This window comes from Pimephales promelas, chromosome 8 (genome assembly GCF_988280905.1).
Source record: "Pimephales promelas chromosome 8, fPimPro1.hap1.1, whole genome shotgun sequence".
In the NCBI taxonomy this organism is placed as follows: domain Eukaryota; kingdom Metazoa; phylum Chordata; class Actinopteri; order Cypriniformes; family Leuciscidae; genus Pimephales; species Pimephales promelas.
Window position 1 is genome coordinate 16,330,263 of NC_142776.1, and position 16,282 is coordinate 16,346,544.

At 44.3% G+C, this 16,282-nt stretch overlaps 1 protein-coding gene across 6 annotated transcripts in view; it reads left to right on the forward strand.

The window, feature by feature from the left end:
• LOC120486150 (coiled-coil domain 40 molecular ruler complex subunit) overlaps positions 1 to 15,268 on the forward strand; it is a 67,080-nt gene extending 51,812 nt beyond the window's left edge. For 5 of the 6 annotated variants that reach the window (XM_089134080.1, XM_089134082.1, XM_039682006.2 and 2 more), the window contains 6 exons: positions 2,053 to 2,144; positions 6,476 to 6,596; positions 8,551 to 8,739; positions 9,323 to 9,481; positions 9,838 to 9,975; positions 11,817 to 11,990. In XM_089134080.1, the coding sequence (XP_088990206.1) occupies positions 2,053 to 2,144; positions 6,476 to 6,596; positions 8,551 to 8,739; positions 9,323 to 9,481; positions 9,838 to 9,975; positions 11,817 to 11,933 (816 nt within the window). In that variant the 3' untranslated portion in view covers positions 11,934 to 11,990. Of the gene's footprint in view, positions 1 to 2,052; positions 2,145 to 6,475; positions 6,597 to 8,550; positions 8,740 to 9,322; positions 9,482 to 9,837; positions 9,976 to 11,816; positions 11,991 to 13,941 lie in introns of those variants that run through there. The other variant, XM_089134079.1, reaches the window with a different exon arrangement.
• The last annotated feature ends 1,014 nt before the right edge of the window (positions 15,269 to 16,282 follow it).

The window sequence follows — 16,282 nt, forward strand, 5'->3', positions numbered from 1 at the left end:
GACGAGGGGAACACGTGATGAATCCAAACACACAGACAGTCCAAGGGTGGTGACAGATCGCCCCCCTCCGGCAAGGCGCGACCTCGCGCCGTAGCAAAATGACTTCAGGTGGAGGACGAGACGATGGTGCAACACAGACGAGAGGCTGGAGTGACGGGACGGTGAGGGGACGATGACGATTCCCTGGCGGCCTCGATGGGGATGGCGCGGTGGCGCAGACCCAGAGCCTCCCAGTACCAACAGCCGATGGCAGGGATGACGGAGGGAAGAAACCAGATGGCGAGGGGACTGACGGTAGCTGGGGGATGACCGACGGAGACTCGGTGGCAGGATCTCTCGGCGCAGACAGAGAGCCGGTGGACTCAAGCGACGTCACCGGTATAGGAGACCCCGGTGACGTAGCGGCGACGAGCGCTGGAGCCGTAGCCAGAGTGCCCGAGAGCTGAGGTGGAGGTGGAGTGAGGGAGGACAGAGGAGACGCCACAGGGAAGGAGGAGCCCGCTGAAGCCGAAGGGGTGGAGGGATCAAGCGTAGCAGACTGACCGCAAGTCCGTGGCGCAGGCAGAGTGACGACTGACCAAGGGGGAGCCGGCAGGACGAGGGAACCCGCTGTAGCCGATGTTTCGAGGGTCTCAGGTGGAGGCGCAGGTGGGAGGAGCCCAGACGGAGCCGGCAGGTCGACTGGCCGAGATGGAGTGTCGAGGACCGAGGCTGGAGGCGACGCCGTGGGATCCTCGAACACAGGCGCTGCTGATGGTGGGCTGACCTGCCGCTCGACGTCGGGGACTCCCCACGGAGATGGTGCAGGGCTGCGCACATCCAGCAGCGGCGAGGCTGGAGGACTGACTGGGAACGGGGATGGAGTGGAGTGAATCAGACAGACGGGAGGACAGAAGTCATCACAGGACGGTACAAAATATGAGATGGATGCCAATGACGGGTGGGATAGGGCGGGAACGATATCCAGTGTCCTGGGTTTCATCAGCCAGTCCTCCAGTTCCAGGAAATTAGTCCCCTCGTCCGCAGATGTTGTGGGCTCACACCCCTGGTCAGACTCCTGTTGGAGCTCCTCCCCCGGGGCGAGGGTCAACTCTGTCCTCTTCGTCTCGGGCACTGGTTGACACGTCGCGGCGGGTGGTAGCTCTCCGTCTGCGGGGGGCACGCACGAGATCTCCGCGGTCGAGGGTGGTAATTCCGGCTCTGGGTCTGGCAGTGTTCTGGATCGGGCTTCGACGCTCTCCAGACACCGGGAAACGGCCTCCTTCCAGTCCAGGTTAGAGGTGTCTGGGAGGTCGAAGTTCTGGTGGTAGGTGGCCCCGATCCAGAACAGGGTCTTCAGGGTTTCATCATCGAGGGAGCTGGAGAGTGCAAGGGAAACAAAGTCTCTGGAAAACGAAACAAAATCTGATGATAATTCAGCGAGATTGATGAAATCGATGTTCATCTTGAGGTTTTGGTCCGGTATTCTGTCACGAGGGAGTCCCAGGAAGACGACGAGGAGAGTAGAATAAACATATAACTTTAATGATCGGAGCTCAGGAACAGGCAGACAGAATGACAGCGTGTAACACACAAACAATACCGGACAAGGGAGTGAAGACAGGCAGGAACTTAAATACACAGTGAAGATGATTAACAAATGACAGCCAGCTGTGCGGGAGGTGATTAGTGTCCATGGTAACAGATGAGGGCGTAGAACTCAGACGAGGGGAACACGTGATGAATCCAAACACACAGACAGTCCAAGGGTGGTGACAGATACCAAGCACCATATTATAGAATATTGCCAATATCCCTAGCATGAGCCTAAACCAGATATACACCAGATTTCAAAAACTGAATTTATTTTAGGGGGTTAGTAACTTCATGAGCTGGAAAAAGTGATATTGTTACCACCCCTGCACTGCTATCATGATTTTTCTAATACTAGGGGTGTATACCTTGCCAAAAAACAATGATAGCATTTGACCCGGATTGATACCGATCAACCCCCCTGGCTCATGGACTAAATACACATTTTAAACAGTTTATTTGTAACTATGTTGTGTGTAGGAGGCCGAGAGGGATTCAGTTGAAACTCAGTTGAAGCTGGAGAGGTTAAACGAAGAGAAAGAGAGACTTATCAACAGCCTAGTGGAGGCAGAGTAAGACACACACACACACACACACATACGTACATAGTTAACTACATTAGTGTGATGAAGATGTTGGTTCAGTGTGGGTGATGGAAGAAGACAAGGGTCGGCGAATACTGGGACTCGTGCACTTTATTTATGACTCAGATTGCACAGAGATGCACTGGGCAATCTCACTATAAACTCAATTCACTTTCAAAGAACACTCTTTCCACTATATACAAAATACTCGCTGTATCAGCTTCTCATTCCACTTTCAACTTGGCAGGGTGTCATGCACGAGTTCTCAGGCTCTCTCTCTCTCTGCCCTCTCACCACGGCCAGCTTTTATGCGGTCTCCCCACGCCAATTACTGCAATCAGAGACAGGTGTTCGTCCTTTTGCACTTGACCTACTTACTCACCGCTCGGCTCCGTCCTCACTCTCCCGCTACAGACTTCGCTGAACCACGCCCCACTCGCCACATACCCCCACCGCCGGACTCAGGCCGGGGAGCCGTCCGGCCTGCAGCCTCTCACCTCCCCTCCTCCGGGAGAGGAAGTCAGCCACAGCCATCTCTGCACCCGGGGATCACCTTGAACTTTAAAGGTTGTAAAGCCAGATCCCAATGGGTGATCCGCGCGTTGGTATCCTTCATGCGGTGGAGCCACTGCAGGGAAGCGTGGTCCGAACAGAGGGTGAACTCTCGACCCAGAGACTATAGCGGAGGGTGAGGATGGCCCACTTGATGACTAAGGCTTCCTTTTTGATGGTGCTGTACGTAGTCTCTCTCTTCGAGAGCTTGCGACTGATGTACAGCACCGGCCGTTCCTCACCCTCTATCTCCTGGGACAAGACCGTGCCCAACTCTCTGTCTGACGCGTCCATCTGTTGGGAAAAAGGGAGAGAAAAGGTTAAGAGCCTGTAAGAGTGGCCCGCCACATAGGGCAGCCTTTATCTGAGTAAAGGCCTGCTGACACTGCTCCGTCTACTGGACGGTATCTGGTGCTTCCTTTTTAGTCAGATCAGTCAGCGGGCTAGCAAGGTCCGAATAATTGGGCACAAACCTCCTATAATATCCTGCTAGCCCCAGGAACTATCTAACCTCCTTTTTGGTCTTAGGTCTTGGACAGGTCACAACTGCTGCTGTCTTATCAATTTGGGGACGCATGACCCAAGTGTAAGATACCTGACTTCCACGCGCCCAATTGCACACTTCTTTGGGTTGGCCGTGAGCCCCACCCCTCACAGCGTCCTGAGGACAGCTCGCAATTGCTGTATATGCCGCTGCCAGTCGTTTCTATAGATGATAATATCATCCAAGTGTGCAGTGGCATATGCAGTGTGCAGCTGGAGAATTCTGTCCATCAGGTGATGAAAGGTGGCTGGAACCTTGAACAAGCCGAAAGGAAGGGTAACAAATTGGTGTAATCCAAACGGCGTCGTGAAAGCTTTTTTTTCTTTAGACTTTGGAGACAAGGGGATCTGCCAATATCCCTTTGTCAAATCCAGTGTCGAATAAAATCGAGCCGTACCAAGCCAATCAAGTAATTCGTCAACCCTTGGCATTGGATATGCATCGAACTTCGATACAGCATTCACCTTGCGATTATCCACACAGAACCGGACTGAGCCGTCGGTTTTAGGCACTAAAACTATCGGGCTCGCCCAGTCACTGTTGGATTCTTCTATTAACCCCATATCCAGCATAGCTTCCAATTCGTCCTGAACTATATTTTTTTATGTTCAGGTAACCTATACGGCCGGCTTTGTACCACTACGCCCGGCTCGGTCTCAGCGGGGTGCTGGAGGAGGTTTGTCTGACCAGGAAGAGGCGAGAACACATCAGCAAACTCTGCTTGTAACTTACGAATGTCAGCGATCTGGGACGGCACGAGAGATTTTAAACTCGCCTCTGGCCCGAGATCCTCTTTCCCGCTCACTACCGTTGCCAGCATCGCTGACTCCGCCTCATTCCATTTTTTCAGGAGATTGAGGTGGTAGATTTGATGTGCCCCGTCCCTATCTGATTGGAGAACCTCATATTTGAGATCCCCAATTCGCAGTGTGACCACAAACGGCCCTTGCGACTTGGCGAGTAATTTAGAGCTGGACGTGGGAAGCAATGCAAGCACTTTATCTCCTGGTGCAAATTTGCGTAGTCTAGTTTGTCCTGGGCCTGTAACAAGTTCTCCATCAAGAGCCGCCCCAAAGTGTGGAGTTTTGTTCTCAGGTCCAAGACGTATTGAATTTCGTTCTTACTGTTCGAAGGTCCGTCCTCCCAAGCTTCTCTAAGCACATCCAGTACCCCGCGGGGTTGGTGCCCATAGAGAAGCTTGAAGGGGGAAAACCCCGTGGAGTCTTTGGGGACCTCGCGTACAGCGAACAAGAGGGGTTCTAGCTTCTTATCCCAATTTTTGGTGTCTTCCCGCACAAACTTACGAATCATGGATTTCAAAGTGCGATTAAAGCGTTCCACCAGGCCGTCTGTGGGTGATAAATGCTGGTACGGATCGATTTAATGCCCAGTAATTCGTACAGTTCGCAAATAGTGCGTGACATAAGCGCCGTGACCTGATCTGTGTGAATCTCTTTCGGGATTCCCACCCGGGAGATTATTTGAAACATTCGCCACCCTTAGCGGAAATATTGCAAAGCGGCACTGCCTCTGGGTATCGCATTGCATAATCCACCAGGATCAATGCAAAGCGATGCCCTCGTGCGGATCACTCTAATGGCCCGATGAGGTCCATGCCAATTCTCTCGAAGGGGACCTCCATTAAGGGAAAAGGGCACAAGGTGCATTTGGGTTGGCCGGTGGATTCACCAACTGACATTCGCGACAAGACGCTCATTTGAGCGTCTCATCACATTGTGTCGTGAATGCCCGGCCAGAAAAATTGTGTCTGGGTGTCCTAGGTCACCCGATACAACTTATCTTTTATAATAGCAAAATAAGAATATGTGAGCAGTTGGTCAGGATGGAGGGGCTGTCTGTTGATTGTACGGACCTGGTTAAACGCATAATTGAGAGTCTCATCACGAGACTGCTCCAGAGGAAAGTCATCACGCTCAGAAAGAATTCTTCTTTCAGTCACGTTCCGATCCTCTGGGGCAGGCACAGAGGGTCCCGGCACAGCCTCTCCAGCCTGAACAACCGTTCTCTTCCCCTGCTTTCTTTTTGTCCCAGAAGCACCCGTGCACATATGCCTCAATAGTGTTTTAAACCCCAGCCAATTGGTTCCCAAAATTAACAGGTGACGGAGGTGCTGGTTAACGGCCACCTCCACTGGTTAACGGCCCCGAAAGTGGATAGTGACTGGCACCAAGGGGTAATCAATAAGTTAACAATTAGTATAAAGTATAAAGAATATATTAATTAATAATAATAATTCGTTACATTTATATAGCGCTTTTCTGGACACTCAAAGCGCTTCACATAGAAGGGGGGGATCTCCTCAACCACCACCAATGTGCAGCATCCACCTGGATGATGCGACGGCAGCCATAGTGCGCCAGAACGCTCACCACACACCAGCTTACTGGTGGAGAGGAGACAGTGATGAAGCCAATTGGTGTATATGGGGATGATTAGGAGGCCATGATGGACAGAGGCCACTGGGCAAATTTGGATTTTTTATGACCACAGAGAGTCAGGACCTCGGTTTAACGTCTCATCCGAAGGACGGTGCTCTTTTTGACAGCATAGTGTCCCCATCACTTTGCTGGGGCATTAGGACCCACACAGACCACAGGGTGAGCACCCCCTGCTGGCCTCACTAACACCTCTTCCAGCAGCAACCTGGCTTTCTCAGAAGGTCTCCCATCCAGGTACTAACCAGGCTCAGCCCTGCTTAGCTTTAATGGGCAACCAGTCTTGGGCTACAGGGTGATATGGCTGCTGGCTTAATTTAATAATTAATCTTAGTTAATGTAAATTTCAACATTTGCTGGTACATTATTTTTTTTTATTAACTAACATTAACAAAGATTTATAATTACTGTAGCAAATGCATTGCTAGTTAATGGTAGATATGAAATGTAATATTAACTGATGGGACCTTATTGTAAAGTGTTACCTGAATTCTAATTAAATGCTAGAGAAAATTTTTGGGCATCATTGGAGCTGAGTGAGCTGGTCACTCTGAACATGAGTGGGTCTTTTGCCCAAAAATGTTGTTTCGGTTGGCAGCTCAGTAGGTTTGAGATACAGCCATACACACAAATGCACATTCATGTGAATTATCAGAGCATTTCCATAATGTATAGAATCAATACTGCAGAGCTGAACAATCAATGTTGTGTAGAGTTAATGAATGGGACTATATAGCTGTTTTCCACTGTTTTGTGTATGTGTGAAGGCATCAGATCATGCTGTGGGAGAAGAGAACCCAGCTGATGCGAGAGACTCGCTCTGCTATAGATTCAGACATCGGACAGGGAGACATACGAACCATGAGAGCAGAGATTCACCGTATGGAGGTGTGTGTATAACTTAGATTGCAGTTTTTTTCAATTGCCACATTTTCAAAACTCTTCATACTTTCTGCATTACCAACATGAATCTTGGCCAAACAGTTATTTTCACCTCCAAAACTCCCTCAGACTAACAAAACATATAAAACACCAAATACATGACTCCAAACAAGCTTTTTCCATCATAACTCTGACAACAATTCTCATTCAGAAAACATGCATGTCATTCACAAATCTAACAACTGGGAGCATTACATAAATCATGTAATAAATTAACTTTTGTTTAAAATTGAAATTTGAAACATGAAATTTTTAAAGTTTGGATGATTTTTTATTTTTACATAAATATATTATGATAAGAATAATATCTTTTCATTTTACTGACATAGAAATTAATCAATTTGGTACTGTATCTTTACGTATAGTAATTTACATTGAAAAAAATAAAAGTTGAAACAATAACAAAATCCTGAAGCAATGAAAATTAGAAAACAACAACAACAATAAGAAAAAAAAGAACCATGTCTAGGATAATGCTGTATGTGCAGTATTGCAATGCATTTGCTTTTTCAATGTGCATGCACATAATCTATTATGCACTGATTTATAAATGATCAGCTATAAAATAGATCAATAGGTTACTGTTTGTTACCCTGGTTCTCTGAAACATTGAGGGGAGAGATCCGCCATTTGCACCTGACCTCTGAAGAAGCATCCAATTGCACCAAGTCTGCCATGACAGACAGACGCACGTGTCCAATGCCAGGTAAGGGACCCACCCCTTACCGGGTGTATAAAACACCTGCACACGCTATCTTTCCTCAGTGAGCATATTCACTTCTCATGCAGCAAGTGGGGCAAGCTTGGTGGATCTCTCCACTTGATGTTAGGGTTAGGCTTAACTTTCGGCAAGCCCTTGTCGTACCCTTGGCAAAGTCCGCTCTGCCATCCCTGCCGGTGTTGACTCCCTCATAACTAGGCCGGAGCTGACTCAGAGACATTCCATATGTTCCATTGCCCTAATGGCCAGTCCATATGTGTACCTTCCACATGATACCTCCCTCCGGTCAGGATGTGGACACTGTAGCGCCTGCGCCCCTTCACAATTAGTAAAGGCATGCTTTCCCAGTGTTATCCAATAGTCTCACCGAATGGGTTATGCCGTGATCGACTTTTCTCTGCGTAAAGCCCTGTCCCATCTTCCGCCCTAGTAGGTGCAGGGGGATCAGGTGGCTTACGTGGAGTGCCGGAAGGGTGCAGCAATTGTGGCACTTTGGTGGGGATCCCAATTTGTCAGTCATTCTGATGTAACTTCGAACATGACTGACTGAAAGGGAATGTCTTGCTGTACCACCACTGAGAGGCTGGGTCACCGACTCAGCTCCAAAGCAAAAAACCTGAAATGCAAGCGCACCCACTTCCGTATTTATACCCGCACTGCAGGTGGAGCTTGTGATGCAAATCTCCCATGCCAATGTCCATTGGCTGGTTTAGTTTACACTCGAAGGTGATTGAACCCTCAGGTGAGATCTCTCTGTTCCCTCCTTCAGGTAATAAGGGTAACATACATAACCGAGACGTTTTCACTTTATTGAAAGCCATTAATAATGCGTCACTCACAAGAAGTATATATACGAAAACAACATGGCTATTAATAACAAAATATTCACTTATTTGACAGAAATAAATCTGAATTGTTAAAAAGTTATTGTAAATTGTCATTGTAAGACTGATTCACAGTTTGGCCCGCATTGACTTCTGTTTCACTGAATGTGTGGAAAGTTTTGAAAATGTGGCTTCGGTATTGACCGATGCTTGTTAGCATTTAAAAAAAAAAATAATATACAGAAATATATAATATAAAATACTGTACAGTATTACAAGTACAGTAAAAGTAATGTACATTAATAAAAACGTGTGGTTTCAGTCTGAATGGATCTTACTGTATGTATGTGCCTAGGTTCGTTATGCTCAATTGATGAAGCAGCAAGAGAAATTGTTAAGAGACATGGAGTCAGTGGTGGCCAGACGTGAGACTATAGCTGTTCGGAGTGAGGCTCAGGCACGATCCGACCATAAGCAGCCCACACACAGTGACTACCACAACACTCTCCAGAGCCTCCGTCGAAAGATTCTCCAAACTAAGAAGGTGCGTGTGTGAATCAAGGTTATTATAGTTTAGACCTTTTGTTTTACTTTGAATAATTTCATTTATTTATTTATTTATTCATTTTGCTTAATATTTGTTAGTTTTTACTTACATTTTTTTTTCGTGTTTTCTAGTTTTACTGCTTTTTTTTAGCAGAGCTGCTAAAGTTAGAGTTGCTAATAGTTTCTGAAAATGATTAAATATTTCTGGTATACTTGACTGTATTTGGTCAGTGGTGACATTCAAAATATTACAAAATATTTTTGCTTAATGACTGGTAAACTATACAATTGAGAGTTTTGAGCACAAATCAATATTTATTGTCCATTTAAATATCAATGTTTTGAGTGTGATCATTTCATATATATTCAGAATGTTAAAGAAAAGATTGTTCAGAATGTTATTTAGTTATTTTAAAGTAATTTTGTGTTCTGTTTAATTTTAGTTAATTAGTGTATATTATGACCTTTTACAAAATATCTCTCACTGGTGTGTGTGTGTGTGTGTGTGTGTGTGTGTGTGTGTGTGTGTGTGTGTGTGTGTGTGTGTGTGTGTGTGTGTGTGTGTGTGTGTGTGTGTGCAGCAAGCAGAAGAGTGTGATAGTGTTATAGCTCAGCTGGAGGAGAGGCAGGGCTCTATGACCTCCAGCCTCCGAGACAAACATGTGCATCTCAGTGACCTGCAGAATACCAGTGTGGTTCTTACCCAAGACCTCAGGGCGCTACAAGAAGCCAAAGAAAGAGTCAGTGCATCCACCATCCCAGTGGTGCCCCAGCCTTTTGGAGGCTCACAGCTTTATAAGCTAGTTATATTATGGTTAAATCAACCAACTGTGCTGTATGTAGAGCAATTTTATACCACATAAATGTGGCGTCAGAGCGAGTGTGTTTACATAGACGTTATATTTACACAGATAATCACAATCACAGAAAATTGCATTGTATCACACACTTGAATTTATCCAATGCAAACATTTGCAATAGACGTTAACACTTGTGGGCAGGGGCTGAACGTACCAAAAGGTTTTGTTTAAGTTCCATATATGTTTTTAATGCCACTTATGTGGTGTCACCAACGATTTTCTTCTCTCTCCTGTAGAATATGTCTCGTCTTCCTGTGCTACAGGGTCGAGCGAAATACCTGCAGGCTGTTAAAGAGGGGCAGTACACTCCGGTGGCAAGTGGAGACATGGCATTGGAGCTGGCTACACAGAAACATGAAGAGAGATTGAAAATGGTCAGCATAAAATCCACTGAAGATTATCTGAAGTAAATTAATTAGATCACAAGAATTCTGGAAATCAAAAAACAAAAAAACAGAAATATTGGATATCTCATGCAAAGCTAGTGTATATATACAGTATATACCAAGTTCTGCCATGAAACTCTAGATGGCACAGGATGATGGGTCCTTCAGGCAAGCTGATGCCATTTACATTTACATACCATTTACGTTAAAGGGTTAGTTCGCCCATTTAAGACATGAAGTTGTATGCAATCCTTACCAGCACTATAGTGCATACACACTGAACCACTCTGTTGTCACCCCCCTGGTCAGAGTTCTGACCGCTGGAAGTTTTTCAATGAAGTACTCCCGGCTATTTTCCGGGGCCACAAAACTGCGTTTTTACGTGAAAAAATTATTTGCGTTTCAAAGCTTGATTAATTTACCACACAAAAAGCACGCCGCTCAAAATTCATGCCTCAGCTGGTAAGGATTGCATACAACTTCATGTCTTAAATGGGCGAACTAACTACATAGTACAAGCTGATTCCTTTCACATCTGCAGCCAATGAGCTGGTTTAACAAGCTGGTTAGCCTTTGCTTTAGCTTTTTGTAGCATACTTTCGGAGTTCCTCTGCCATTCAACATTTACTGTAGATAAACTAATGTTCTTTTACTTCTAATCTTGGTGCATTATTGCGTTTGTTGAGTATCACAGATTTGCGTGGCATTGCGGTTGTATAATCATGAGTAATGGGTAGTGATGCAACAAGATTAATTTCAGCAGTAAACCATTGAAAAAGCTGACGTTAGTTCTGTGTAAATAAGGTTAGGTTCAGTAATATTGTAAAGTTAATAAATTGTGAAATTAGATGTTCTAAAAAAAAAAAATGGCAGCAGCATGCATAGCAAATTCAGTGTCTGTAGTTGTCTTGACTAGACGATCCAGAGTAATGAGACTTGAAAACAATGAAAAGTGAAGTAACATTTAATAAAAAATATGAATCAAACACATATACAAACCAGCACATAACAATATAAGATAATAGCTGAAGGGCTTACAGGCAAACTATGCAGGAATTTTGTTTTTGTCAAACAGTGACCCCTAGAGTTGCTGTGGAGTATTTGTCTTTAACATTACAGTCGTAAATACTCACGCGTCTCTGCACTCACGGCCTGATACTCCTCTAAAGCTGTTATATCATGGTACAAATCTGGCATAGTGTCCCTTTAAATAAGATGTCCAGGGGGTGTTTTTGGGTAGGCCTACTATGATATTAGACTACTTAACCTATAATAAAAGATAATGAATTTTAAACCTGAACCAAAAATTTTTTTTTCAAAGATCAACAGTCTGTCATTAGTCTTTAGTCTGACACTAAAAAATGGCGTGTTGTGGTTCCGGTTCACCAGCCATGTCAACGAAACGAATGAAATGAAATTAATGAAAATTTGCTTATCAATGTATATCTAAATACTCGCCCATATCTTTGTAGAACTTAAAAAAAAGAAACGGAAAAGATGCTGCTCCCAATGAGCCGTCAGCGGGGGCCGACTCAACCTCCATGGATAGTTTTTAATAGGCTATTTTATCAGGCAATAACTACTCTAGCAACGATTTTGCTTTAGTATAATTTTCAGGACAGTTAGGGCCAGATTCGGGGCAACGTCTGGTCACCGTATGTGGCGGTGTGCGCGCAGTCTTCACTCGGACGCACTCTTCAATCTATCGCCGTTGCGTACTCTCTCTATTCATTCCACCGAAATCACGAAATAAAATGCACACAAACTTAGAAATAAACTAAAAAACAAAAAACGGATGATGCGAATTAATTCCTGCACTCTTATCCCAGGTCAGCTCCATTATCCAGAATTTGGCTGAAGAGTACCCTCAGCACCACAGCGCTCTCCACAGGATCAACCTCATATTAGCTGAACACCTTCACAATGGACTTCAGGGCCGCCAGTAACCTTGAAATGCCTATTACATGAAATAAAAGACATGTACGTACATACATACATACTCACATACATGTTTGGCAGCTTTTGTCCTGGTTAGTAAAAGGTCTGGTTTATTATAATGACAGTGATATAGAGACTGAATGTCTGTTATGGTAAGGATGTTTTTATCAAGAGGTGGGTGAAGGATGTCTTCAGATATAGCAAAACAGTCCATGTTAAACTAACTTTAACTTTAATGAATCAGTGTAAACACAGTTGCAACCATCTTTACTTTAAAAAGCATTGTGATTGAGTATCTTAAATAAAATCTCTTTTGAACAATTTTCCCTAAAATGTCTTATCACTTAACCATGATTTATTTAAATAAATAAAAAATCCATAGGATATATACATATGATGAGGGTCAAATAGCATCTACATTAGTGCAGTGGCTTCTGAAATAACCCTGAAACAAAACTGAAAGCTAAATTACAATAAATTTGAAGCTCACAGCAAAAGATGTGTGATAGCAGTTGCCAAAGTGAAACCAATGAGGCAAAGTGGAGAAAAGCAGAAGCTTGTGATTTCACAAACCAACAAAACAAGAATAATGATCCTGGGTGGAGCTAAATTAACAGCTTGACAAATGTACAATATTGTCAGATCCATGGAAATGCATGATTTGTTTTTTAAATTATAAAATGTTGTGCAATTTCTCAATAATTCTTTTAAATGTGATTTGTTTTGGCATGCATTAAAACTCTTTATTAATATTAATAAGATTTTGCTTCATCTTTTTAGTTGCATCACGCCAGTAGTAATGTTATGTTCTTCTTTGCGCTAATATCTGTATTCCAGCTAGCAGCGCCCTGTTTATATTATTACAAAAATGGCTAAACAGATATCTATGACACATGTAAAAAGAAAAGGTCTAGACAAATTTGACAGGACAACTTGACAAGTTTGTCTTTTGAAAGTGAACTAACAGATAATTAGGATTACAACAGTATTATCAACCACTTCAATTCAAAACCCAGCCCACAAGAACATAAACCATAAAGAATCTAATCCCAAACTTTTGAATGGTACACTTTACACATTTTTTACATATTAAGTATATAGAACAGTATATCAAAATAAACAAGATTGAACATCGATAAATTTATACAGGTTTATTTCAGTTGTTAGAGGCGATTATTCATTAAAACATCAAGAGTTTGAACAACTCACTGAACAATGTAGACCAATGTTCAGCTCCAACCCCAATTAAACACACCTACTCTAGCTAATCAATGTCTTGCTTACTAGAAACTTCCAGGCAGCTGTGTTGAGGCAAGTTGGGGCTAAACTGCAGGAGACTGTGTTTAGGCATCCCTGATGTATACGATAGTTAAAGGCTAATCTGTATCCTAATGTTGTATAAAATGTATTTCAATCACAGATGACTGCTAATAAAAACATTATAAACTGTTATGAAAAGGCAAACACAACGCAATGCTAAAACAAAAAATATATATATATTTTTACCTTACCTTATTAAATAATCCATTTTTCACAGTGTCTGGTTTGTGTTCCCTGGGTTTTCACTAGAGGTCTCTTTCCCTGATCGTCACCCTTATCATGAACTGCATTTCCCCTTAACCCTTTGCCTGAACTCATCACTGATCATTGCACACAGCTGTTTCCACTCATTGTTTGCACTTGTCTATTTATACCCTTGTCTGTTTCTGTGTTAGTTGTTAAGTCCTTGTTTTATGTCAGCTGCACTTCAGTGTTCTTGTTTGTTTCTTGTTTTTGGACTTTGTTGTATGGATTTTGACCCTTTGCCTGTCTGACGATGATTATGGATTACCCTAAATAAACACTGCATTTGGATCTTACCTTTTATGTGCATTCCTTGACAGAAGGACTCGACCACAAATAGATCTAGCAGTACGGGTTCAATCCAGTCAGTATGTGGATAACGCGGAGTGAGATTTTTCTCTCCGGGAGATCCTCAATTTCTGTGTTTGCATTTTTTGCTATGTGTGCTCGAAGGACTGAGGAGACCATAGGCGCCAGGCTCGTACAAGAGATAGTATAGCTTCCCCAGAGGTGGTAAGCTCGATGCCACCGCCCTACCATCATAAACGGAGGAGGAGGAGGAGGAAGCCGGCGTCCATCACCCATAAGGACCCAGAGGCCCTCCCCGATCAGCCCGCTGTCGTCTCGGAGGTCGTCCCCGAACAGCCCGCTGTCGTCCTGGAGACCATTTCCACCATCAGTCCTGCCATGGCCAAGAGGGCTGTTTTCACATTCTATGCATTGGCCGTTTTGCATGCATGGAGGAAGCACACGTTTGCCGAGCCAGAGACCGCTCGCGTCACGTCTGCCGAGCCAGAGACTGCTCGCGTCACATCTGGCGTTCCAGAGACCGCTCGCGTCACGTCTGCCGAGCCAGAGACCGCTCGCGTCACGTCTGCCGAGCCAGAGACCGCTCGCGTCACGTCTGCTGAGCCAGAGACCGCTCGCGTCACGTCTGCCGAGCCAGAGACCGCTCGCGTCCCGTCTGCCGAGTCAGAGACCGCTCGCATCACGTCTGCCGAGCCAGAGACCACTCGCGTCACGTCTGCCGAGCCAGAGACCGCTCGCGTCACTGAGACTCATCTCATCTGCATTTTTCAGACTTTAGGAGCATTTGGTTCTCCAGGAGTTCAGCATCCCACAGAGCTTTGTGTTCAAGACTATTAAAACAGATTCCAGATCCTTTCCCCACTGCATTTTGACCCAGCACAACCATTGGAATATATCACTGCCATCGGACTGCTAACTGAACCATGAGGAATGTAAATATCACCAAACCTTAACCAAACCAGAGACCTTGGCATTTTTGTATATCATCAGTATATGGTTTTCTAATTTACATTAGATGTAATATAGCTTATGATAGTTAATGACAAATAATATTTGATTTATTTGTTTGTTTGATGCATAATAAGGTTCAGAAACACAATTTAAAGGTGACTTAGTTACATGTTACTACATTTACTTATTTTTTATTTTTTTTTTACAGTCAGACATACATACAAACCAACATAGTGCAGTAGTGAGCAATCTTGTAAATCCATAATTCCAGCAGTGACAAGAGTGATTTAAGTGTTTGATCTAAGTGTGTAAGTGAGTGGGTGTGAGTGTGGGTATGTGTGTGTATGTGTAAACAAAGTAACCATTTATTAGTGGTGCTTGCTGAAAGCAAGGCAACACTATTACTATTGTGTTTTTTGAGTCGGCCCAAAAGTTTGGCACGCTACTCCTCCCGCAGTTTTTGTCACACACCCATGAATGAGGTCTCAAAACGTGCGGAATATTCGGGAATGGTGTGCTATGACTTTTCTAAGCGATCGGGGGTACGATGTTCGCCCGAAGGGCGAACAAATTTCCCAAAAATCCCATAGACTTAACATTGCGACAAACTTTGACGACTCATAGCTCCGAGCGAGGATTTCACAGAAGCCTGCGATTTACCACATTTGAAGAGGCTGACAGGCTCTGTAAGAACATACCTCACAATGGGGTAAAAGTTGCACCCCTGGGGGGCAGGAGCTGCCCAAATTTTCCCCCATTGACCCCAATGTTATTTAAAATTTCTAGTATAGCATTATACTATTCCAGGAAAAAGTTTGGCGCACTCCTACGTCCACAGTTTTTGTCACAGACCCATGAATGAGGCATCAAATCGTGCGGCCTATTGAAGAGAAGTGTCCTATCACTTTTATCAGAGATCGGGGGTACGGTGTTCGACCCAGGGGCGAACAAATTTCCAAAAAATCCCATAGACTTAACATTGAGACAAACTTTGACGACTCATAGCTCCGAACAACGATTTCGGAAAAACGTGTGATTTGCCACATTTGAAGAGGCTGGCAGCCTCTGTAAGAACATACCTCACAATGGGGTAAAAGTTGCACCCCTTGGGGGCAGGAGCTACCCAAAATTTTCCCCATTGACTTACTATGGTGAAGGATGTCCCATCAAATGCATGTGTTTTTCCTACTATGGTAAATTGCATAGGGATTTTGTATTGAACATAGCTCTGGATCATAGTGTCATAGAGACAAGGGGGCGGGCTCATTTTACTCAGACGACCAATCAGTCTCTCAGGATCATTGTGAAGCTATCAAGCCACGCCCTAGCAACCATATAGAGCACCTTAGCAACAACTCCCATAGACTTCCATTGAAAGAGATCAAAGGGATATCTCCGGATAGAAGTGTCATAGAAACACAAGGGTGGTCTCGTTTGACTCGGGGTAGCAAACAGCCAATCATGAATCACCTCAACAATTTCTGGACACACCCTAGCAACCATTATCGAGCACCTTAGCAACCAAATTTTAAAG